The sequence below is a fragment of the Cyanistes caeruleus genome, chromosome 7 (genome assembly GCF_971803275.1).
Source record: "Cyanistes caeruleus chromosome 7, bCyaCae1.hap1.1, whole genome shotgun sequence".
Classification (NCBI taxonomy): Eukaryota; Metazoa; Chordata; class Aves; order Passeriformes; family Paridae; genus Cyanistes; species Cyanistes caeruleus.
In genome coordinates, this window is record NC_141707.1 from 26,267,648 (window position 1) to 26,291,961 (window position 24,314).

The 24,314-nt window shown below is 50.9% G+C and overlaps 2 protein-coding genes across 2 annotated transcripts; one reads left to right on the forward strand and one right to left on the reverse strand.

Moving 5' to 3' along the window:
- Positions 1 to 54: 54 nt before the first annotated feature.
- On the forward strand, positions 55 to 4,200 carry AAMP (angio associated migratory cell protein). Its single transcript, XM_086898758.1, has 11 exons — positions 55 to 189; positions 484 to 636; positions 1,032 to 1,151; positions 1,271 to 1,410; positions 1,495 to 1,639; positions 1,783 to 1,866; positions 2,135 to 2,250; positions 2,592 to 2,695; positions 3,166 to 3,256; positions 3,530 to 3,684; positions 3,936 to 4,200. Exons 1-11 carry the CDS (start codon positions 102 to 104, stop codon positions 4,009 to 4,011), a joined length of 1,272 nt encoding a protein of 423 aa, XP_086754884.1. The 5' UTR covers positions 55 to 101; the 3' UTR covers positions 4,012 to 4,200.
- Positions 4,201 to 4,585: 385 nt separating this feature from the next.
- ARPC2 (actin related protein 2/3 complex subunit 2) lies at positions 4,586 to 24,311 on the reverse strand. The gene is made up of 10 exons (XM_086898759.1): positions 24,169 to 24,311; positions 14,517 to 14,551; positions 13,437 to 13,549; positions 11,397 to 11,442; positions 10,613 to 10,799; positions 10,095 to 10,188; positions 7,730 to 7,856; positions 6,264 to 6,364; positions 5,832 to 5,932; positions 4,586 to 5,034 (listed from the first exon to the last, which is right to left on the reverse strand). Exons 1-10 carry the CDS (start codon positions 24,240 to 24,242, stop codon positions 5,010 to 5,012), a joined length of 903 nt encoding a protein of 300 aa, XP_086754885.1. The 5' UTR covers positions 24,243 to 24,311; the 3' UTR covers positions 4,586 to 5,009.
- Positions 24,312 to 24,314: the final 3 nt, after the last annotated feature.

Below are 24,314 nucleotides of genomic sequence, written 5' to 3' on the forward strand. Positions count from 1 at the left end.
CGCACGCGGACTCGGGCGGTGGTTGGCTGGGGCGGCGGGGATTGGCCGGGGCGGGGCGCGCGGCGGAAGCGGCGGAAGCGGCGGCGGCGGGGTGGGTCGGCATGGAGCCCGGGGAGGGCCCGGGGGCGCTGGACCTGCACGGCGACGAGGAGATCATCGAGGTGGTGGAGCTGGGCCCGCCCGGGCCGGGTGAGACGGGGCGCCCTGCGCCACGCACCGGGCAGGGCCTGCGGGGGTTCCGGCCTCCCCTCGGGGCACCGGGAGCGCTGCGGCCCCACCCCAGTGCCAGGCCCGGCCGGTGTATCCCCCCTGACCCGTGGCCTCTCCCCGCGTCGCGTCCCGTTCCTCTGCGGTTTCCCTGCTCTGGGTCTGGAGGCCGCGGCGGCATCGCGCATCTCCCCGCTGCCCAGTCCCGCAGGGACCCCCGCTGTCCCGCCGAGCCGGGCAGGCCGCGAGCCGCGCCCTGACCTTCGCCCTCTGCAGATGACCTGGCCGAGGAGATGGAGGACGTGGACTTTGAGGACGAGGGGGCAGAAGAGCCCGATGCCGAGGCTTGGGAGTCGGAGGATGACGAGGGGGTGGAGGATGGCATGGAGGCACAGGACGACAGTGAGGTCACGTTCTCGCTCCACTCGGGTGAGTGCTGGGCACGGGCAGAAAGCAGCTGGGACCCCCCTCGGGATGTAGTCTCATCTTGGCTTTCCCCAGAGTCCAGGGGCCTTTCTAGGCTGCTACCTTCCCAGCCTTCTTGGGACAGCCATCAGGACTCAGAGCTGCCCTGGCCTTGTTTCTGCCTTATGCTCTGGCAGGAGAGCCATTTGGGCCTCCCATCATGACAGCTGGCCCTAAGCTCAGCAGAAAGCCTGTGCTGCTCCTCTCCCACGTGAAGAATTGATTCCCACTGGGCTGGGCTGGGAGTTCATCTTGTTGACATCCCCCCAGTGCTGCAGGGGCTTTGGATCCCCTGGGAATGTCAGGTGGGGCAGGATCGGCACCGTAGCCACGTAGCCTCTCTTTACTCTCTTGTGAAGCTTCTGTCTTCTGTGTGAGCCTTGACCCCAAGACCAACACACTGGCAGTGACAGGCGGAGAGGATGACAAGGCCTTCGTGTGGCGTGTGAGTGATGGGGAGCTCCTGTTTGAGTGCTCAGGTGAGGTGCAGTGAACAGCTGTGTCTCCTCTCGACACATTTTTCTCCAGCTGATGATGCTATGCTCCTTATCATTTTCATAGTTTGGCCTGAGCAGTCTCTGTCCCCTGATGTTTGTAGGACACAAGGATTCGGTCACCTGTGCTGGCTTCAGTCACGACTCTGTGTTCGTGGCCACAGGTGACATGTCTGGGCTTATCAAAGTGTGGCGGGTGGAGGCCAAGGAGGAAGTGTGGTCCTTCGAGGTGGGGGACTTGGAGGTGAGTGGTGCTGTGGGGAGCTCTCCAGCCAGCAAATGGGGTTGCAGCACTTCTGTGACGCTGCCTGTCCCTCTCTCTGCCCAGTGGATGGAGTGGCACCCTCAAGCCCATGTACTTCTGGCTGGTACAGCTGATGGCAACACCTGGATGTGGAAGATCCCCAGTGGGGATTGCAAAACCTTTCAGGGTCCAGCATGCCCAGCCACATGTGGCAGGATCCTGCCTGATGGTGAGGCATGGGGCCTCTCTGGAGTGGGAGATGTCACCAGCTCTGTGTGGGCCATCTGCCCTCCTGCTCCTCCCAGTCTGTGCTGAATGGGAGTTAGGGGGATGAGAGGGGCCCTGCCTCTATCTGCTATCTGTCTCACCCAGGGAAGCGAGCAGTGGTGGGGTATGAGGACGGGACCATGCGCATCTGGGACCTAAAGCAGGGAACCTCACTGCATGTTCTGAAAGGTAAGGAAGAGGTTTATCACCTGGGCTACTCTCTAGCTGACAAACAGTCCCTTCTAGTGGGCTCTGACCTCTGCCTGGGTGGAGAGGAGGCATCCTCTGAGGGCAGGAGGGAGGCTGGCACTGGGTTTCTGTCCCCACTGGTGGCTGCTGCTTGCCAGGGTGCTAGCAGAGCCGGGCAGGTGGAGGCTGCAGGATGGTGTGTTTCAAGGTTCACTGGATCTCTATGGGGAGAACACATAAAGCTCATACCTGCTCCTCAACCCCCCAGGCCAGGATGGCCATCAGGACCCCTTGACGTGTGTGGCCAGCAACCAGGATGGCAGTTTGATCATGACGGGCTCTGTGGACTGTCACGCCAAGCTGGTCAACTCTGCCACGGGCAAGGTGCGTCTGTGTGGGTAGGGCAGAGCCAGAAGTGCTGAGGACCCCCCAGGCCCCCTGCCTGGGCCGGGGGCAGAGCCAGGAGCACTGGGGGAGCCCCCAGCTCCAGGGCCGATGTGCGGCCATCGGCAACCGGCAGGCGGCGCCCTCGCGCTACGGGTGGAGCGCGGGCTGGGTGGTCCCGCCCGGCTCCTGGAAGGAAGTTCCCTCTTGTTTGCTCCCGGGAGCTGAGGGTTTGGGACCGTTGTGCTAATGACTCGGTACAGACTCGGTATCGAGTACGAACGGGACTTCTGCATCTGGGTCTCCTTCCCTCGGGGTACAGTCACCCTTCCTCTACCCAGGTGGTGTGCGTGTTCAAGATGGAGAGCGTGACCCCCAAGGTACCCATCAGTGAGGGCGAGGAGGCAGAGTCCAACTCAGTGGAGTCGCTGGGCTTCTGTAATGTGTGAGTGCTGGGACAGCCCCTCTTCAGTGCTAGATCTTGCAGGGCTTGTCATACAGATCCATTTGCATCCCTTGCGCTCAATCTGCTGCATTTCTCTTACCTACATCCTCCCCGGCTGGGTGTGGAGATCCCAGATGACTTGGGTATGAGGCCAAAGGACACCAGCTGCTCAGTCCTCCTTGCAACTGTTGGTATTCTGGGCTAGCCCGATGGACCACTGCTTGTCTGGGATACTCTCCAGACAGCTGTTTTCCTGCCAGGACATTGTCATCTTCTTCACATATCATGGCTGATTGCTGACTTGCTGTACTGTTGGGTTTCCCCAGGCAGGGTGTTTGATGGCTCCAGCTATCAGGTTGTCCTGCATCTTAATACATAGCAGCCTTCAGCATAGGGTTTGCCTTTTACCTGGAGCCTTTATGTGTTTCCATCCCTGCTTCCCCATGTCATGCCTATTCTGCTGTCTTTAGGATGCCACTGGCTGCTGTGGGCTACCTTGATGGCACGCTGGCTATTTATGACCTCTCCACACAGAGCCTGAGGCACAAGTGCCAACATGAGGTACTGCCCTCCCCCCGCTCTCCCTAGGCCTGGGAGGTGGGCTTTGGGCCTTTTGGAGATCTCCCTCAGAACCCAGGGGCCAGTTCCCAATTTGTACTTCTCCCTTAGCCTTGGGCTTCCCTGAAGGGCAGCCACAGTCTATGCACAGCGGATGTGCTCGGCCCTGGGGTCTGGCTGTCCTGTGGGGATGGCAGACATCATGAGGAGGTGGGGGTACAGGGGGGGAAGCTAAGACTTGCTGGAGGTCTCCACTGTGGTCTCCCCCTGGCCCAGTCAGGGATTGTGCAGCTGCTGTGGGAGGAGAGCTCGGCCGTGGTGTACACCTGCAGCCTGGACGGGGCTGTGCGGCTCTGGGACGCCCGCTCGGGGAAGATGATCAGCGAGTACCGAGGGCACTCTGCTGAAATCCTCGACTTCGCCGTCAACAAGTGAGCAGGCAACCCGTAGACCCCTTCCTTGCTGGGTGGAAGGAGCAGTGATGGCAGGAGCCTAGGAGCTCGAATCACAGGCTCTTTTTCGAGTGCCCTTGTGGTCTGTTCCCAAGGTGGGGACAAACCTAGGTCTATGCTGAGACTTGAGGGTCTCAAGGGGGAGTGCAGCACTTCAGAGCTGAGCTGGGAGTGATGGTCAGGGATACTGGAAGCCCCCAGCCCCACCTCTGAACCCTGTCTCCCTGCAGGGATGCCTCCATTGTGGTGACCACCTCTGGCGACCACCAAGCCAAAGTGTTCTGCGTCCAGCGCCCTGATCGCTAGAACTGTGTCAAGGGATGGCATCCTGGCGCTGCCCTGCGCCTTCTGTACAGAGGGACATGGGTTCACCACCCTTCTCCAGTGCGTGCTTTGTAATTTCTCCAGCCTGCCCTGCTTTGCCCTTACCATCTAGGGGCCAAGCCAGGGGTTTTGTATGAAGATGTCTTTAATTATATAAATTATTTCACTTAACTGGATGCCATCTACTCTGCTTGTTGGGGGGAAGAGGAGCTGAGGAGCTGTGCTCCCTTCCTCAGGGATCTCCCTGGCATACAGCCATGGCCTGAGGATCAGTGGCAGAGACTCCTATCCCAGCTCTCCCTGCTAGGGGAAATGAGGGGTCAGGATAGGAGGGAAGGGTGCAGGTTGCTAGCTGAAGTTAGGAGAATCCTGCTCTGTACAGTCCAGGAGTTCCCTAACTAATACAACAGGCTATTCCCAGATCTGGGTAGCGCACCCCTAAGTTCACCAGAAGGCATATGTTCCACAGGATGGGAATTATCTCCCTTGGGGCTGTGACTAAACACCCCTACCAGGGCAAGATCACATGGATTGACAAGCCAAAGCCTCACAGCCCTTTAAGATAGAAAGATCTTCTTTATTAATGAACCCCAACAGTATTTCTTCAGATACAGGAGTTTTGAACTCAAATACTCAGAAGAAAACAAGTTAATATTGCATTATTCTCATAAGAAATACTGCAACTTATTTCCGGTAACATACTGCAAAGCGAAACAGCTTGAAAAGAAAAAAAAAAAAAAAAATTAAAAAAGAAAAGAAATTAAGTCAATCAAACTGGAATTAAAGTTTTGTTTCTTGGAACGATCGAGTCCTCGCAAGCACAGCTCGTTTCTGCAGATTACTCCCCCAACTGTTGTACAAACAGACCCCGATTGCTTGAATTCCTTATGAGCCCACAGAGGTGCAACATTAAAAGCTACGATTATCAGGTAGCAAGTGCCCCAACCTTCGTCCTCCACGGCAGCCTCAGTGACTTGGTGTTAACGGGTTGTGAACGTCTTCCCCCTGAAAGGATGCAGAGAGGGGTCAGCACAGCCCCAGGGCCCTGTGGGGTTTGTGGTGGGGCATACATAGCAGAGCTCTCGTGCCAGGCAGGCATGCTGGGTTGGAACACACAGGGTCTGCAGCTGCAGAACCAAGTCACGAGGCTGTGGGGAGGGGCTAACTTTTGCAGAGGAGACAACCCTCTTGCTCCAAAGTAGCATGCAAAGGGGATATGACAGGACAAACAGAAAAAAGGACACCAGTGGGCTCGGGGAAAAGCAGAAGGTAAGGGACCTGAATGAAACATGTTCACACAAACTGTTATCCTCTATCCACTTCACTGTGGGCTGCTTGTTCACAAGATGGAGCCAGGCAGCATGGTGGCCTGGCCCCACCCATCAGCTGGCCAAGGGCAGCCAGTGACTCTGAGGAGCTGCAGACACACTGGGCAGCAAGACCCGTTCCAGTGTCCACAAATCCCAAAGACGGACCTGGCTCTTCTCCCTGCCATGAGCTTCCCCCAAAGCTGGACAAGGCAGCTCTAATATAACAGGGAAAAACCCCAGGAATGCAACCAAGGGCTTAGTGGGGGGGAAATGGAGACACTAGGGATTGCAAGGCCATGTATGAGCCTTCTGCGAAGGACCTGCCAGCACGGGGTTTTGCCTCAGACCCAGCTCCTCACAGGATATCTGAGGCAGTAAGCTGTGTGTCACCCCCATGGCACCTCAGCTGGACTGCAGTATGCCAAACTGAGCCAGACTGAGTTTGTGGCTGGCAGAGAAACCCAGAGAGCCAGGCCCTGCTTTGCTACTCACGTGATTGTTTTCATTTCTTTCTTCTCTGCGTCTGGACGGGCACGGTTGAGCACCTTGAGGAAGTCTGACGTTTTTGCTCTCATACGCGTGTGAATATAGGCCTGTGTTTCATTAGGACAAAATGGGGACATGTCAGGATCCTGTCTTCAAAGCCAGGTCACTGAACAGTTACCCTCATTTCTGTTCTCAGAAAGGAAAGAAACCAGATCCAAAACGGAAAGATCCTACTTCTCTGCTAGAATGGAAAGAAACCAGTCTTGTGTCCAAGAGCAGGGAGAAGGCAATTATGCATCACTTGCCATCCCAGCATGACTGGGGAGGGCAGTGGGAGATCCTAATGAGTTCTCAAGGGGCACCCGTCTCTCCTGCTTCTCCCCTTCAGCACCCAGGTTAGATGGGCTGAAGCCATGCTGTGTGCCCCGGCCCTCATACCTTTGAGCACTTGATGTGATAGTGCAGGTAGTCCCGGAATGTGTGGATCAGGTTTATGGTGTTGTCTCTGGCTGCAGCATTGGTGTGACGGGGGAACAGCACTGAAAGAAGAGGCCAAAACAGACCATTAGTTCCTCCTGAGGCTGCACAGGGCATTCAGGGTCAGTGCTGGAGGCTTCAGGGTGTGCTGCACTGAATCCCTGCCTCGCTCTCTATAAAGAGCCCTTCACTCTTGACACATATCAAGATTAAGCAGCACTTGTGATTTTATATACAAGGCTTCAGAGCACTTTTCCACATTTCCCACAGCAGCCTGTGCACTCTGCAGGATGCAGGCAAAGCCAGGTGTCCAGGAACAATGGTACTGTAGGAAACTGCATGATACTGTATCAGTGCTTGGGAGATGCAATTGGAGGAGCAAGCTGGGGGGCAGACCAGGGCACCCAGGCCGCTCAACTAATTTCAAGATCCAGTCTGCCCTGGGGTCTTGAAATTGGTTGTGGATCTTTCCCTGGCAGCTTGCCAGCCATGTAACATAGACAGACTTGGATACAAGCAGGTATCTTGCTATTTCCATAAGCTGGTGCTCTGTTAGGTGTCCCACATCCGAAGGCTGAAAGAACATTTTGTTTGGGTGATGATCTCACCTGAGACTGTCAGATCAGATAACTGGGAGATTTAGTCTCAACAGAACAAAGTACGTGCCATCCCAGACCTGTTCTTTCCATAGCTGACAGCTGCCCAGGCCTCAAAGGACCATTTCCAGCACAGGAGGAGGGCAATGCTACCCACACCTTTCCCTGCAGTGTTTGTGCTCCATCTCGGAGCTCCAAACTACAGGAATGCTGGCCTGAGACACCCTAATAACACATCCAACCATCTGGAAGAGACCTATCCCTTTGAACAGGACAGGGTTTGACTCCTCGACATTGCTACCCAGGAGAAAGTCATGGCTCTCTGCTGGCCACCACCCCTGCAGGCAGGTCAAAGTGGCTCATCAGTGTTTGGCTCAGAGCAGAGGCAGAGCTGGAGAAGCAGAGTGCACTTGCTCTGCTGCTGCTCTCTGACTGCCTCTGCTGATCAAGCACTGCACAGCTCCCTGCAGCTGGACAACCTACAAGTACAGTTGCATGAAAACTTTCACAAGAAACTTACAGCTTCCAAAATATCACAGCAAAGCCACTCTTCCCTTTGCTGCCAAATACTGAACTTATTTTGTAGGCAGACACTAAAAAGCTCACTGTCCACTTCCACATCTTCTTGCCCACAGCAGAGCTGAGGTGACCTGATACAGAAAAGGGACACTCCAAAGGGGGCAACAAGACAGAATGCAACCCCAAAGTCCTTGCAGCCCTCAATGGTCCACTTCAATACTCAGGGAAGGTGAATTCCTTTCTGTTCTTCATGCAGCAACAGGAACCTCTCTCCTCCCCAAGCATCCCCAAGCCTCAGAGCTGCCTGCTTACCAAATGTGATGTAGCCAATATTATCGCCAACGGCTGCGTCCGTGTCTTTCAGCTCCAAGGGCGGCTCCCTGTGGCTGAAGAGCACCTGTGGGGCTGTGTGACTGGCCCGGCGACCCTCCTTGAACTCCTGAACAAGAAAAGTGAAGGTGATTCCCACTGCAACCCTTCAGCAACATGCTGGGAAAGCAAATGGGGTTTCCTCACTTTCAAAGGGCAATGAGCAGAAGATTTCCCTGAATGGATCGAGTTCATCAGGCCAAACACCCTGAAAGTAACCCTTTTTCCCAGCAAAACCAGCCCAAAATGCATGGCTATTGATACATGACCGCAGCGCAGCTGGGATGGCTTTCAGTGTGTCACACCCCTGCCATGGGTGTTTTGTGGAAGGGACACATCAGTCTGAGCAAGCACACGAGACAGCACAGCTCCTGATGGAATTTCAATGCTCTTCCAATAAAAGTGGGCAGCGCCCATCACCCCTGAAGAGAAATTCTCAGGAAGGACTGCAAGGTCTCCGTCACACCTAGTGTAAAGGTTCTGCCAATTGAGAAACCATCTCCCACCAGGAGTCTGCCCAGGTATCAAGATGCATCTGGGGGCTTGAAGCTTGTATGTGAAGCCTGCTCCTCTTAACGCTTCCGTACACCTTGAAACAATACCTTCAGGCAGGAAGATCCCTTCCCCCACCTCTGACAGTAGCACAGCCACCACCTCAGAGGAAAGGTACTGGCTCTGCATTTCAGACTATCTCTGTAAGGACCATCTCTTTGTGGGGCTGAGAATGTCCAGAGACCATTTTCCTGCCCCAAGGCAGGGCAGTCTTCCTTCTGCCTCACTCACCTCCATCCCAACCTACACATTATCAGGTACCCTTGGCCTCTCCTCTGAGCAGTTTTCCCTGGGAAAGGCAGGGGCAACCATGGCCCTTCTAGAGTAGATCACTGGGGTTTCCTTAATGAAATGCTTAGCTTGCACTTCTGGCTGGTTATGCCAGAGGGTGAAATGGTTCAAATGGCTTCACTGGTTAGTTAATGGTCCCATTTTCTCCATGAGAGCCCAGATGAGCAGACACCATACCCAGCTCCGTTATGCAAGAGCAATAGCTGGAGAGAAAAAGCCAGTGTGACTCAGAGTGGAAATTCCTGTGGCTGGGCAGAGGCAGGGTTTGCTGTTATAAAAACCAAGAATTCAGGACATGGAGACTCCAGGACAGCTGCTGCCTTGAAGCACTGCCATCTCCCCAGGAGCCTCACTAACCCCATTTTGTTCACATCATGTCTCCCTTCCCATTTCAAAAGCTGAATTCCAGGCTGAGGGATATGCTTTGTGGGGGAAAACCTCAAAGCCAGAGCAGATGCCCTGTCTGTAGCTAATGAACACAACAGAGCTGTGAAGACTTTCATTGCAACAGAACCCCTTCTGATGACACCCAACAGAGGTACGCTGGTCTCCAGCAAACTGGGCCAGTAACTTGCTGTCCATGAGCCTGTCAGCAGCATGGCCTGGCACCCTTGAACAGGAGGGTTAAAGATCCCTGGAACACCCTGCATGTCCTGCTCCATGGCCATGCCCACACAGGAGGCTGGCTCCCCAGGAGCTTCAGCAGATGAGTGAGGTGGGCCAGTGGCACAGATGAACACAGGTATGAGCATGCACTAAGCCTCCCCAGCTGCACAGATGTCTCATTCTCCTCAGGCTGCACACAGTCGTTCAGAGACAAGCAAAGTGCTTACTACAAGTCTCTCAATGCTTCCCAGCTTAACAGCAATTGGAAAAGGTAGCTCAGTCCAGTTAGTAACTTGGCATTATGATTGGTTAGAGCCCACAAATTCAGTATATTCATAGCTCTAAAAAGCTTGAATTCAAGAGCTGTCACACTGAGCTGCTGAATGTTTCTGTACATTTGAGCATGAGCATTAGCAGGATGAAACTTCAAGGTGAAGAGCACTCTCAGCTCCTCCTCATGCACGGCATGACATTGTCTCACCTTTCCTCTCCCTTCACAGCCTCCTCAACATGTTCAGCTCCTCAGCTGCCTTGAAATCCCTACACCATAGCTACCCATATTACAGGGCCTCAATGTGTGGACTGAAGAAACACTGTGGTGTTTCTCATCTATGACACATAATATGCTTGATTGTCCAATTGAGCAAGACTATTGATGATACAGATTCCAATGCAAGAGCCAGGAAAATACACTGTCTATGCTTATTAGCATGTTCTTCCATCCCAGTGGAGCATGGAGCAAAGCATTTACATGTGTTAAACTGCCTTTGTGCTCACTGCAGCAGCTTGTATAGCAATGCTGCTTCAAGCAAGCAGGCATCTGAATTGAGGACCAGACCCTGTAATTCAGTTTCCATACCTGCATAAACACCTTTCCAATCACCACGTCATCGTCATCTTTAAATACCGTGCTGAACACAACCGTGACACGGTCCTTCTTTGCCTCAACATACCTGCAGGGAGAAAGAACCCACCTGTGAACCAGAGCTAAGAAGTTCAACTGGACAAGGAAGCAACTGTGTGACAAGGTCAAGTAGATACAACAGCCATTCACAGGCCTGGCTGATGTAAATTCCTCCTCCCTTGAGACAGTATTTACAGGGAGCACAACATTTCTGTTGGGAGTGGCCAGTTCCTCTCCTGCATGCAGCCACAAGTGCTGCCACTAGCAGAAACTCTTGTGTAACATCCCAGCAGCTCAAGGCATAAGCATTACCCTCATGGAATAGTTGCAGCAGTCTAAGACAGGCCCTTATTACCCTGGCCAAAGCACGGAGCAGGAGGATTTCCTGATTTTCCACCAAAACCTACAGCTGTGCACAGGAACAGGCTACTGACCACTGTCCACCCCCTGTGCTGTTTGGTTTGAACACTTACATTGTCTCATCATCCCTGTAGTGGATGACTGCTCTTTTTTCTCCTTCTTTGCCCTCTTCCTGGAATTTGAAATACTTCTCAAAGACTGAAGCAAAGCAGTTGCGCTTCAACATGCCGGCTTGGTGCACAATGGCATCCTTGTCTGCAGGAAGGTTCTCCAGGTCGTAGAGCAAGGAGACATTGTAACCTGGGAAGGGACAGCAACTAGCCTTAATAATCTGGATAGGGCCTTAATGAAAGCAGAGACTTTTTTTAAAGAGACACCTACAGTCCCACTTTTGCCTTAAATCCTCCCAAAAGCCCCAGGGGTGAGTTCTTCCCACCCCAAGCACTTGCCAAAAACCATGCCTGAACTCGGCGCGTGGCCATGGCAACGTTCCCAGGGCTCCTTCCTAAGCTCCCAGACACACGTGCTGGCTGAACTGCTCCCAGATTTTTGCAGTGAGTAGGAAGAGATGCTGTCACAGGTAACCATGGTTTTCCCGTGTCTTACAAAGCATCTTTGAGAAGAACAAAGACCCCAACCTGAGGAACAGAGGCTTCCTGGAGGAGGACTGCATAAAGAATTACAGCTTGTGCTGCAAGCTACATCATCCCTGACGTGTCTGAGCCACCTTTTAAATTGGCAATTTCAAACTGCCATTCATTGTACAGGGAGCCTCAGATATCAAGCGCTTCAAGTGCAGTCTTCATATGAGCATTTCTCAGGTGACTTAAGTAATTTTGGAATTGTATTCACACACACACACACACACACACAAGGTGAATGTTACTGCAGGGTTACCTGATTCAGGATTTACCAAGTAGCTTCCATAGACTTTCTTCAACACCTAGAAAAGAAATAAAACATTGAGAGCACAAGCTATCATGACCTGTTTCCTCCTGCACAGCCTAGGCCATGTTTGGTCTTCTTTTAGACGTATCAAATTACAGCATCTGCTTCTCCTAGTCTAAGAGAACTTAAACAAATATTAAGTCATCAGCTTCTAGTGCTATTGGCTGTTCCTGCTCTAGGGAGGGCTCCCTGAACTCCACTGACAGGGGACATACTGCAGGAGAGGACTCAAAACTGGAACTTTTTCAAGATCTTGCTAGTCAGACTTGTGCGGGGAAGAAGTCTTATAGCTCATACCTTCAAAGGAGAACAATTAGCAGAGCCTGACACAACAGATCTGAGTGCTACCACTACTTCCATTCAAAGGCAGATATAAAGTGTGCCTGGTCCCTCTCCTCACAGGACGGCAAGTTCAGAGCACACCATGGCCTGGTGATCACAAACTGTCTCAGTCTACTGCATGAACAGATGGGGATCAAGAGGAGACTGCCAGGCAGGCTTGGATGCCTCCCAGAAGCAGAACCGCCTACAGCACAGCAAAAACCTTTCTTCAAACGTAATTACTGCTGAATTTTACATCAATGGCAATTTCCAACTGAGCCATAGCTCTGTGTCAATGAGGGGGCTGGGAACAGGCGGTATTTCACAGAGAAGAACACAACAATGCTGTGGCAGAACTGGCCCTCCTGGGATGACACCCACTACCACGTGGAAAGGATACACAGACTCTCTGCATGCCAAAACCTCCTCTCAGCAGAGAGCCTGCCTGCAGTGGTGCAGGAAGATGCCTGTCTTAGCATGAAGCCCACTCTGCATTCCTCACAGTGGGCTTTCACCATAGACAGAGCAGAAACAAGCAACATTGTCTGCAGGGAAGTACAGAAAGTAACATTATGACAACTGGAGATTGAAAAATGTAATTTCTATTTAGTCAGTACTTTCAAGCCAGTCCTGCACAGATCCCATTTTCCTATAAAAGTTTATAGGAAGTTGCCTTCCACCACTTCTACCACAATGGCTGCTGGTGCACGGTGCTGTCAGCCACTCATCTACTACAGGGGCTCTCTTGGGATCACACACTGCACTGATCTTCCCTGAACATGCTGGGAAGGCTCCACCATTTAGCGTGCTTGACACTGTCATGCCAGCAGCGGGACCTTCAGAAGCAGACAATGCTGCACCTAGAAAGCTCTGCATTCAGGAACCAGGAAAGCCAAAGACCATAAAAGGGTCTTATGGCAATTTGCAGGAATTCACTTTGGGTTCAAATCATCAGTTTCTCACCAGAATCACAATAAACTGATAGAACAGTTTCCTTGTTTTCTTCCAAGGACAGATATCCAGAGGCAAAGCCTACTGAAAAGCCCTGGGTAATCCCCATTCGCTATGTGGAGATTTGAAAACTGACTCGGGAACTGAGTCACACTTCCTGCCTCGCCATCCAACCACAGCTCAGAGAGGCTCCTTTTTTCTACCATAAATGGCCCTCTGCAGCTACAAGGCCCAGTCAACAGGAACTGAGCCTTTGACTTCACACAGCAGCAGTGAAAAGGGAACCAGCCTGCAAACCAATGTCTGCACATGCAGCAGTAGCTCAGCACTTGCGCTTAAGTGTGGTTAAGAATCAGAAGAGAAGCACCACAGATGTCTTGGAGCCTTCCTTCACTTGTGGGCTCAACACATCAGTCAGGGAAACTACTTCTACATGGTCAGGCTTAGCTTTGAACTTGCAAAATTAGTGGTACCTTCTGCCTTTCAGGCTGCAGGGTCATACAAGATGATTACTTTTTCATGAGAGAGTGTGAACACACTTGCTCTTGTCTTTCAGCAAAGTGGGACTCCTGGTTGGCATGGGGCTGCTCCTTTGACCAGTGTGAGATGGGAGCACAGATGCTCCTCTAAGTGTCAGATGTTAGATTCATCAACATCACAAGGGCATTGCTGCCAACACAGTACTTGTAGGCAGGAGGCCTGGAGATGCTTACTCACCTCATCAGCACCGTGTTCCTGGAGTTCCTTGTAGAATTTCAGAGAAATACTGACCATCACTTTTGTCTTGTCTCCATTGGGGTTTGAAATATGGTAAAGGACTCCATCAAAGTCTAAGAAGCAAGCAAGAGAAATGTGAGGGAACAGAAACCAGCTCCTATTTCTGAGGAAGGTTTTCCCTACAAGTTCTAGTAACTGCATAAAGTGACACTGCTCCTCTTGTTCCAGCCCTCACACGCACAGCAAGAGAGAAACCCGCAATTAGGGCAACTGGTAATGTCATGTAGGGAGACCTGCTATCATTTACAGGGCTGAAACAATTTTGACACCTGTCCATCACTGAAATCTTTAGTCCAGTGTCATTTAGCATCCCTGGCAAATCCACTTGTGCTCAATGCACAAGGATACAAACATGCAGAGACAGGAGCCTTCTGGATGGCCAGCACAGAAAGTGATTGACATGCCCACCAGGCCAGAGCTGCAGCCTGGAGGAGAAAACCTCTCTGCCAGCAAAGGCAGCTCAGCTGCTGCCTACTGTGAGAGCTTCCACTTCACTGCAGAATGGGCAGGGAGGGCAGGAGGAAGGAAAAAGCAACCCTCCAGCTACCTAGCAAGCTCCACTTCCCCACTGAGCTTTGCAGCTTACACAGATTCCTGAAAACAGAAGAAAAAATCAGTTGCTGAATGAGTATTTTAACTTCCTTGGCATTTCTCTTCCTGAAGAGCAAACTTGAGGTGATGAATCCATTTTGCCTGTCACCATAAGTCAGCTTCCTAACAACCCAAACCAGATGGTGCTAAAGACCTCGTAACAAGTAGCACCAAGGGCAGGACTGGAGAGCAGGTAAGGTAAAAGAGCTGTGTAGCAGGCACACACCAAAGCACTACCACCAGTGAACTCAATGCTCTACTGAAGTCCCTGGGAAGGCATACAGACAGAGAAATAGTGGGGCAGCCAGTGAAACGCCAGCCAGCTCTGTGGATACTGCAGGATCTCCACATCGCCCCTGCCCAGTGGTGTAGGCAGACTGTTCAAGCCAGCCCTTCGTTCAGAGAAGTCAAGAGAGCTGTGGAGCTTACCTGCAAATGTTACTTCTACTGCCTCTGGTTTATTTCTAAAAAGCAAAGAAAACAAAGGATACAAATGAGAACTCTAACAGCAGCCTCCAAGCTGTGAAGGAAAGAGGATTAATTTCCAAGGCTTTATTTCTCACAGGCAGTTTTTCCTTAAAACCCTTTTATCTCCTGCTGTCCAACTAGCAGTAACCTTTGACAAGAGACTTTAGACTTCTTCCCCTTCCTATAAGCACCATTCTACCCCAGATGACAACACAGACTTTGAAGCTGGCACAGATTTCTACTATTTCTAGATTATGTATAGATTTTGACATCACAGATTTCCAGTTAGAATGCTTAAGAAAGCTACTCCTTACTAAGAAGTTTGTTTTCACATGTATACACTCTGTACAGAATGTCCATGACACAGATTTTGGGACAGAGGATCTTTTGTAAGGTCCTGCAACAACAGTTCATAGAAGGAGCTGAGTAATCCTTCCTGACACAGAGCCCCCTTTGCCATCAACACCAGTTCTGCAAATGCATTGATATAACTTGCTTGCAGAAAAGACCCTTTTTCCAAGTAAGGGAAGTGTTAGTAGTGTTAGGAGCAGTGTTAAGAACAAGCCAAAGAAGGAAACTTTCCACATGTTCATTTCATCCCACCCTGCTTCCAAAACACCCCAACATTTTGCCAACAGCCTGTGCAGCAAAACTGTATCTCTGGATGTGCTTTAACACTGTCTTGAGTGGTCTCTGGAATCCCTGATCAGCTACAAAACCCTTTGCAAGCCAAAGGCACATCACATCTTATACTGTGACTATGAAGATTAAACTGCTTCTTAACAAACCTTATTTTGACATTTCTCCATGATCTGTGAAAGATGTATCTGCTTCTGGAAGGTCATTTCATTGGGACTGGCAGTACATAACTACTTTCACAGCTCCAAGGGGACTGGTATTAATAGGTCATTCTCCAACAGAGAATTGATGCAAAAGTATCTCCACTGCTGAGAGCAGGTGTGGAAAATGAGAACAGGATAAAAATGCCAGTCTGCTACTGCTGTTTCACACTGTATCTCCATTTCTTTGTCAGAAGATGACATTAAGAGTACAGGCTAATAATGCTGCTGCTAACAGAAATCTAGTCTCTAACAGTTCATTACCACCTGTCTGAACCAACGTACTGAAATAACTCCTCAGAGTAAAGTCAGTGGTCTCAACTATGCTGCTGCTGCTGCCCAGAGACCAGCTTCAACCGTTTTGCCAAAACTTGCTCTTCCACACACTTATGTGCTGCTGGGTCCTGGCTACACCGTGATACATACACTGAGAAAGGTGGGGAGAAGTAATGACTTGGTATCTACTTTCCCTGACTATATTCTGTAACGATTTAAATTATTTTATCTCAGCAGCAAGCACTATTTTCCCATCAGCTCTTCTGAAGCCCAGTCTCATTCCTGGAAGGCAGAAATGACCACAATGTGATAAAACTCAAGCTGGGCAATACAGGGAAAGCAAGGCACTGCACTGATTCCAGACACTCACCAGGTCAACATTTTATTCCAGCAGAAAGGGAAGAAATAACCCCCAGATGGAGATCCAAAGTGAAAATGAAGAGGTGTTGCTGCTCCGTGAAAGTGATCAGCTGTGAAGGGCAACAGCCCCTTTTTTGTCTGAAGGCTGGGGAGCCTCTGTCTTTTGTGCCACATTGTTGAAGATTAAAACCCACACACTTGAAAGAAGCGGTGCAAGTGCACCCAAAGCAGGTCCTTCCTGTGACCGCTCTTGCTTTCATCTCCCCTTCCCAGATGGGCTCAGCAGGCATTCCTGGCTGCATATTTAGTTTGGGCTCTTGGAAAGGGGAGCAATTCCCCAAGACATGTGCAAGCCACTTCTGCTCACTGAGGATGGCTCAGAGCAGAGATGAAAGAAAATCCCCGAGATCCCACTCGGTCAGTTGATGCGGACGTGTTCTTCTTTTAGAGCATCACACTCAGACGTGGGAATCAGCTTGGATGGCAGTATAAATTTTTATAAAAAAAGAAACCTATGTAGGAAGCTTTAAAGATAGCACAGCCAGGCACATGAGAGCTAGGAATACTAAACAGGACACATCGTTAAACCTCTGTTCCATCTTCTCAGAGTTACACCTTTCAAATTCCATTCCCCACACGCACAGAGCTGACATCTCCCGGAGCCCCCACTCCCAGCAGAGCCTTCCAAACACAGCACCTCCCTCTGAGAAATGCAAGGAAGTGGCTGACAGCCCGTGTACTGGAGTGGTTTTGCTGAGGAAGGATGATTCCCCATTTGGTTGCCCTGTACCCAAGGGATGGCAGGAAGATCACTCATCACATCATTGAAGAAACCGAGCAGGACCATGTACAGGAGCCAGCTGATGGCTCTGCACGAGAGCCTTTGTTCTGCACACAAAAGCTCACTGCTAACACAGCTGGGTTTGAGCCTGTTATTGTGCAAATGTCATTTCTTAGAGAAGTTATTTTATAGCTGATTTCCCAAGTGGCTCAGTTCCGGTACTTGGGGATGGTAAGGAGGGGGAGTATTTAAGGGAAAAGAAGGTAACTGGGCAGAACTTTAGGTGCTGAATATTCAACCACTTCCCGGCACAGCCTCAGTGAAGCAAGAGCTCACGTGAGCCGCATACAGAGCTCCTCACAGCCACACTGGCCCTGTCATCTATGGCACTCACCAGGCACACACTTAAGTAACCCAGGCCTGGCCTGGCCCATGGGAGAACAAGGAAGAGCATTGGAAGTGTGGCTGGGAGCAAAGTGAGCCCTCTTAGCCTTTCACAGTTCAGGAGCTTTACAATTACAATGTTTAAAGTGCTTCTATTTCTTTCTCTGGTTCACCTAATCAAAACTACCCTGGCTACTCAAAATGTCTCTCTAACAGAAAAAACACTCCTTTTGCTACTGGGATTGTTGTTCCCACTTCAAGAAGTCCCCAAGCAGTCCCCAAGAGAGAGGCGCTCTCACCTCCAGCGTTCCATAGTTTCTGGATGAGCAACAATGCTGCAGGTCACACACACATGTTCACTTCCCCTTCACCTTCCAGCAACCCCATCTTCCACCAGCAGAAATAGCTCTATAGAGGCACAACATGTCCTCTCCTTGTTCTGTCCTTCCTGCTCTTGTGTGGACAAAGGCTCAGTGCAGAGGGTTCATAGCAGGCCCGGGATGGGGCATGCATCACTGAGAGTGGGTACCAGGTACTGTCAGGTTACTGGCACGATCCCAAAGAGCTCTGTGTGGTCTGGTGTGCTCTGGCATCCCTTGCCTCCATGAGGAGGCCCTCCACACCCATAGAGGGAATTGGCAGCTCAGCAGCTTGGTGCTGAATGACTCTGAATCACAGCCATTTCTAAGTCCCAGCTGGACTGAAAATCCCAACTGGGAAGCCAGGAGGTCCTTGGGGGTTCACTTCTACCCCTGATCCAAATCTCTGAGAAAAAGACTAAACCTACCTATACTCAGAGGACTTGAGATGGGACACCTCATCCACTCCTGGGGCAGAGAGCTGCTGTGACCTCTTCAAGCTCCTTACCTCCAATGCTACCTGAACCATCCCTAAGTGACCTTCCCTGTTTGCTACCTTCTGCCCTGAATGGACAATAAAACCATCTCATACCAGGAATATCTGAGATGGCTTCTCTGCACTGAACATTGAATCCAGACTTTTCTGCAAACCCCTGCCTGAACTCTGATGATAAAACGGCAGCTGTTCCCAACACCAGTCTGTTTTGTGATAACTGTTATCAGGTCTGAAGTCAAACCCACGCCAAATCCCATCTGCGCTCTGCTTGTAACAATAAAAGACCCCGACAAGTTTTATGTCTTCTTGCCTGTGTTCCTCCTATTCATCTCCAAATGGCTGCTACGCCCTGTCTGTCTAATACAGAGCCAGCTCCAAATCAGATTTTTCACCTTGGCAGAACATCCGTGAAGAGCCATGGTGCCCATGGAGAGTTACCAGTGAGCACTTAAGAGCAACAGCAAATCTTTTTTCTGACAGCACTTCCTCACTTGACTCAGACAACTTCCCTGCTTCATTCTCAGGCCACAAAAGCTCTTAGCCGTATGTTACAACAAATATAAAAACTTGGCTGACAACCATACTGAAGCATCTCCCACATCACAATTAAGGCCTCTACCAAATAATGGAGAATGGCAATTCTTTCAAAAGCTGCAGGCATGCAGATACTCTAATCTCTTGACCCATAGGAGGGAAAAAAAGGCATTCAAAGCTTAAAGCTCTGAGCAGAGCTTTCAGATCACCAGAGTCAACACACGATTTGGATAAAGTGAAGCAGATTCACTGACAGACTGCAGGCTCGTGCTATAGAAAGGTCACCTCAATAAAAAAAATTATGAGCAATGTCTAAAATTATCTGAACAGATTCTCCACTTCTGGGCCCCACTCAGTGAACAAAAGCCTCTCTGCGTAAGCTGCAGGAGCGTATGCAATCAAAAAGCTCCCACAGCTCTGGCAGTACACCCACCATGAACTCAAGCAGGAGTGCTCTGTCAGGTGGGTGGTGCCAAGCAGTGTATGGCAGCCCCTGCACATGCCAATTCTCCCCTCCTGGTTAGGTGACCCCTCCATGCCCAAACTTTTCCCTTGCTGTGTGCCCAATAGCCTGCTGGAGTGGGCTGGTAGGAAAGCAGTGGGATTCACAGTGGACAAAGCACAGATGGTCCTGCAGCACGCTGGCACTGGCAGGTCCCCTTCCAGCCAGATCTTTGTCCTGTTCATCCTCAGCCGTAGGTATACAGCCTGTGGCTCCCCACCAGAGTGATCCAGAGTTGTGCCAAGTCTCTGGGGAAGAGCTTCATTTTGCACACACTTTTATTGTCTTTCTTTAGTACAGTGATGGATACCTACTCTTCTCTGGTGTCAAGCACTGGTGGCTGCAGTGAGAACCACTCTGAAGATAAAACAGAGCAGGCTCCTCTTAGGAACCCAAGATGAAAACTGAGGCTGGAGTGATGACAGAACCACCTGTGAAAGCCTAACACTTTTCAGATCTAGCTCTTCTTCCCTCCTGTTCCCTGTGCTGTTGCACAAAACCAGAGCACTGCCTACTTCCAGACAGAGGTGGTTCACAATCCACTGTCAATGCAAAGTCACCTTCCCTGGCATTCAAAGCAGGATGTGCTGTGAAAATGCAGGAGCTACACTCCAACACCTACAGCACCCTCAGTCAATGTGGACAGCCAGGTGTACCATGAGCACTGCCTGTGCCAGCAAAACCCAAGGGTACCTCTTTCTGCCAGCAGCATTTCCTGAGCGCTCTGCAGCCAGGCAGACTGAGTTCCAGCAGGTGAGGTTGTGCCTGGAGAGATATGCAGCTCCCGACGGGGCTTGTGTGGATACTGAGCCAGCACCTGCCACTGCTGCTGGAGGAGGGAGATCTGATGCCTGCTCCATGGCTGCACCATAGTGAGCAGCCATGACACAATGAATGGGATGAGGAAACTCATCTAAGCTAAAAATACCCAGTTTCGCCTGTTTAATTTTAACCTAGGTCACTTCCCCAATCCTGTTTCCCTTGAAGTCACAAAAATGCCTGTGTCAGCAAGAAGGGGGGGGTGGCAGAGGAACAATCTCAGGTTTTGGTGGGGTCTCCAAGCATCCCTGAAGCACATATAACCACAGCCACTCCTAAAGAGAGCTCCTCAGCAGTGCCTGGCAGGATTCAAAGCTCCTCTACCCTCCCAGCACACTAACTGCCTCCAGACACTCCTTGGTCTCCCCATAATGAACTCACTTCAAGTCATACCATGAACATGAAGTTCTCACTGCCTGGTTTCAGCCAGGGCTCAGCCTCTGTGTCTGAAAGGCTCGGCTCTGCAGCCCACGATCATCAAGTGACCGCAGATGGGAATACCATACAGCAGGTGGGTACAGCTTCAGCCCAGCTCCTACTGGCTCACACTGCATCAGGAAGTTAAAGCTTCAGATGATTTCCTATGCATCTAATTGTCAGGAAGCCCTGCAATGCTATACCTACTAATGGCTGTAAAGAACCCAACAATTTAATTTGAGATTCTCTTCCCTCTGCCCCCAACCTAGGAAAAGGTATGCTGTACCTCAGCTATGCCAATTTGTGTTCTTTTGCACAGTAGGTAAATAATAAGTAACAATTTGAGACAGATGATTAATTTACTAAAGATTTTGAGTAAGCTATGAATGACTGGAAAACCAAACCCTAAGACTAAAGCCCTGTGCCACACTTTCACTGGGGTCAGTTAAATTAGAGCAGGACAAAACTGGATGGCAAATATGTTTGTGTCAAACAGAATGAGTATTCATCAGGCAGAGAAGACAATCATCAAAATATTTTACACTTAAAGTGTTTGTGGGGTTTATTTAATGTCTCTGTGGTTAGCAAAGGAAAGCAATAATGAGAATCAGGATCTCCCAGCTGGTAGAGTTCATCTCCTCACATGACATTTCTATCAGAAATGGGAAAACCCACCAGTGACACCAGCTTCCAGGCAACATCTCATGTACAAATGAATTGGTCAAAAGCTTATGGAAGCTTTCTCTTGACATGTAAAAAAGCTCATGAGCCAACCTCATTTCAACAAACTTATTTCCAGGTACTGATCAGGTATTCCCACATTGTAGCAGCAAATTCCTAACTCAAGTTATTTCAATTCTGGTAGCTTTAGGCTTTTATTTTAAAATGTGGTTGGTTTAGGAGAACAGATTTAAACAAATAAATTACTAGAACTGAATCAGGAAAAAAAAATCAGATGCATTGAAGTCCACAATCATCTGTTACCACCTTGATTTAAATATCATGTTTCAACAAGTGGCTGTCCAAGGAGGTGAGATTTCCATGGGGTTTGCCCACAAAACCAAATTAAATTTGAAGTTACCCTATTTACAGGTGGATGCTGGCAAACCCCAAGGACCTTGTCCACGAAGGACTCTTAGAGGTGGGTTAGGCCCTGTCTCAAGTGCTGACCTCTGTCTGCAGTCCTGGCAGGGTACCTTTCACACTGGGAACTTCAGGGATAGCTGATGGACCTTCACACAGAGCAGATTTTGACAATAATGTTATGGCAGTTAATGAATTCCAACTTCTAAATGTGACCTAGTTCTAGATGACAAGGTGAAATGTGGAGTGTCTCCCACCTGATAGCCCAGAAAAGCTCTGCAGGAACCTGCCAAACTATGGCTGCACTGCAGTAGATGGGAGCAAATAGACCATGTCACAGGACAAGTCTCTGGAAAAGGACTTGGAAATGAACGTCGCCCTGCCCCACTTCCAGGCTGGCACTGACACTACCAGGCACACCTGGCTCTGAGACAACCACTATTGACAAATCCCGCGTTGCATCTGCTCCACTTCTGGGTTAGAGCAAGTAATGTAAACCCAACTCTCCCCCAGTGTCCAGATTCACTCCTCCCAACTACCAAATTCATCCAGGCTTAATCTTGCCCTGACTGTCCTGTATTCATCCCCAAGATACACCTTGGAAAACCATCACCAAAACAGCAAAATACAGGAAATCCCTTCCTGCCTTTAGGCTGAGCACCACGGAATAACCCAAGAGCTGTGGTCATAGGGAAAAGAAATATCACTTGAATAAATGTTTTGTAACATCCATTCCTTAGAATACTTGAAACCAGGAGAAACCTCCTTGCACTTGCCTGGATGTCGGACACCAGAACAAGCACAGAAGAAAATTCAGAAGTAAATGTCTTCCTCACCTTCAGCAACACCCTCAAGGCACGGAACTTATCTAGAAACGCCATCTAAAGAACAGAACATGCCATAGATGACTAAGAGGCAGAAGCAGAGCATCATCAGCCACCCTACAAATTGATCCAGGAACAATCAGTATGTCAGGCATGCGTGCCAACACACAAGTGAGGTGGCTTTGCCATACAGCAAAATGGAAATCTCAGGGGCCTGCAGGCTGGTGCAGGGCAAGCAACCACATCTCTGCTCACAGAGTCAGGGTTTTGGGGTGCATCTCAACCTGCAAACTGCCCCTCCACAGCACATCAACACAGGGACACATGCACAATGTTCTCTCTCCATCAGGAAGAGTGCCTTGGTACAGACTAGTGACTGACAAGCTGTTCTGACACTCACTGTGAACCTCTGTACATGCCACATTTTCTAATGGATGTGTGTGCAATATTGCAGTGGTCACCTGGGAGCTCTCTCTGCCCAGTGCTGTGCCTGTACTCTGGGGAAGCTTGTTGCATTAAATGATCAGGGCTCAAGTTGAATCAAAATCTGGGAGCAGCTCAGCTGTCCTCCAAGGCAGAGCAGCCTGTGAGTTTATTTTATGAAAAAAAAACCAAACCCAAACCCACCAAAACAAAACCAAACCCCAATCTGAGCAATAAGTCAACTGAGAGTCAGGGAAAAGCAGAGGAAGTGGCATCTGACAACATTCTGCATGCAAAAGGATGAAAGTTTCAAAAATCAAGGGACAAAAAAAGGTAACACAGAAAAAGGCACCTGCCTGGGGGGTCCCTTCCTGGAGCAGCCTGAGCCCTGCCTAGTGAGGCGCCAGGGCAGGCTCCACCCCAGAGATAACACCACTATGCTTTGCCTCTCAAGGCTTTGTCTCTGTACAAAGGTGTCTCAGTCAGCAGGCAGTACATCGAGCCCACGGGCCACTTGGATCTAGATAAGGAAATTCATACTGAAGGGACTTCCTTCCAAACTAAGCTGTGTCCTCACAAGCATCTTTACAGCCCTGGTGCAATACTCGCAGTAAAAAAACCACTGGCTCCCCAGGGACTGAACTATCTCACCCAGAGTTGTGGGTGTGAACCAGACCCCCCAGCCTGCCCCCCGAGACCACGGCATCAGGCTGGTACCAGGGGCCATGGCTGATCCGTGCGTGTATCCCTTCTGCTCGAGAAAGCAAAGAGGAGCAAGCTGGAATTTGTTCTTCACCGCCAAAGCAAAAGGCTGAAGCCATGGCTCCATACACAGGCTTCCTGTTCCTCGGCTCCCCCTACACATTCCGTACCAGCGCTGGCACCGCGCTGATGAAACGCGATTTACCTACAGCAAACACCGTGCCAATCCACTTTCCTCCCTTCCCAACTTCCTCCTTGTCCAGGCCCTGTCCTCCCGTCCACCCCAGCACGGCAATCTCCGATACCATTCCCAGCTCCGTCCTGTCCCCGCGGTGCTCTCCACTGCTCTGGCACTAACGACCCCATCCAGCCCCACTCTCCCCTCCAACACTGCCCTGTCACACTCTACTCCCTTGTTCCGCAGGCCTTCCCTCTGCCCAAGCTCTGCCCATCCCCGCCGGCGACAGTTCAGTTCCCGCACCTAGATCACCCTCCTCCCAGTCCCTGTACCCTGCAGGCCCCCAGCCCGTGCCCGCTCTGCCCTCCTCCTTCCCGGGCCGCCACCTGGTAGCACAGAAGCCGCTGGCTCAGTGCCGCTCCCCGCCACTCTCCAGCCCCACATCCTGCCTTGTCACCATTCCCCGGCCCCCACCTTCCGCCCGTCTCAGCCCCGTCCTCCCCCGGCACCACCCGCCAGGCTCTACTCTCGTGCCCGGGCGCCTGGCACGGCCCGGGCCCCGCCAGCCACCGCCCCCTCGCCCCTCCCTCGGTCCGCGGACGCGTCGCCGCCCCGCCCCGGCCCCCCTGTTCCTACCCGGCGGCCGCGCCCTCGAACTTGAGCGTGAGGGTCTCCTCGATGATGCGGTTGTTGACCTCGAGCAGGATCATGTCGGTGCCGGGAGCGGCTCTGAGGGAGCCGAGCCCGCTGCGCGCACCGGGGACCCGCCCGAGCCTGCGCCG

Bases quoted from the DNA above. Each gene is read 5' to 3' on its own strand.
- AAMP (XM_086898758.1), top strand. From the start codon at position 102: ATGGAGCCCGGGGAGGGCCCGGGGGCGCTGGACCTGCACGGCGACGAG. The intron at 1,867-2,134 runs GTAAGGAAGAGG...TCAACCCCCCAG, and splicing joins CTCACTGCATGTTCTGAAAG to GCCAGGATGGCCATCAGGAC. The intron at 3,257-3,529 runs GTACTGCCCTCC...CCCCTGGCCCAG, and splicing joins GGCACAAGTGCCAACATGAG to TCAGGGATTGTGCAGCTGCT.
- ARPC2 (XM_086898759.1), bottom strand. From the start codon at position 24,242: ATGATCCTGCTCGAGGTCAACAACCGCATCATCGAGGAGACCCTCACG. The intron at 7,857-10,094 runs GTATGGAAACTG...TTTCTTGTTCAG, and splicing joins TTGGAAAGGTGTTTATGCAG to GAGTTCAAGGAGGGTCGCCG. The intron at 5,933-6,263 runs GTATGAGGGCCG...AATGAAACACAG, and splicing joins ATCACATCAAGTGCTCAAAG to GCCTATATTCACACGCGTAT.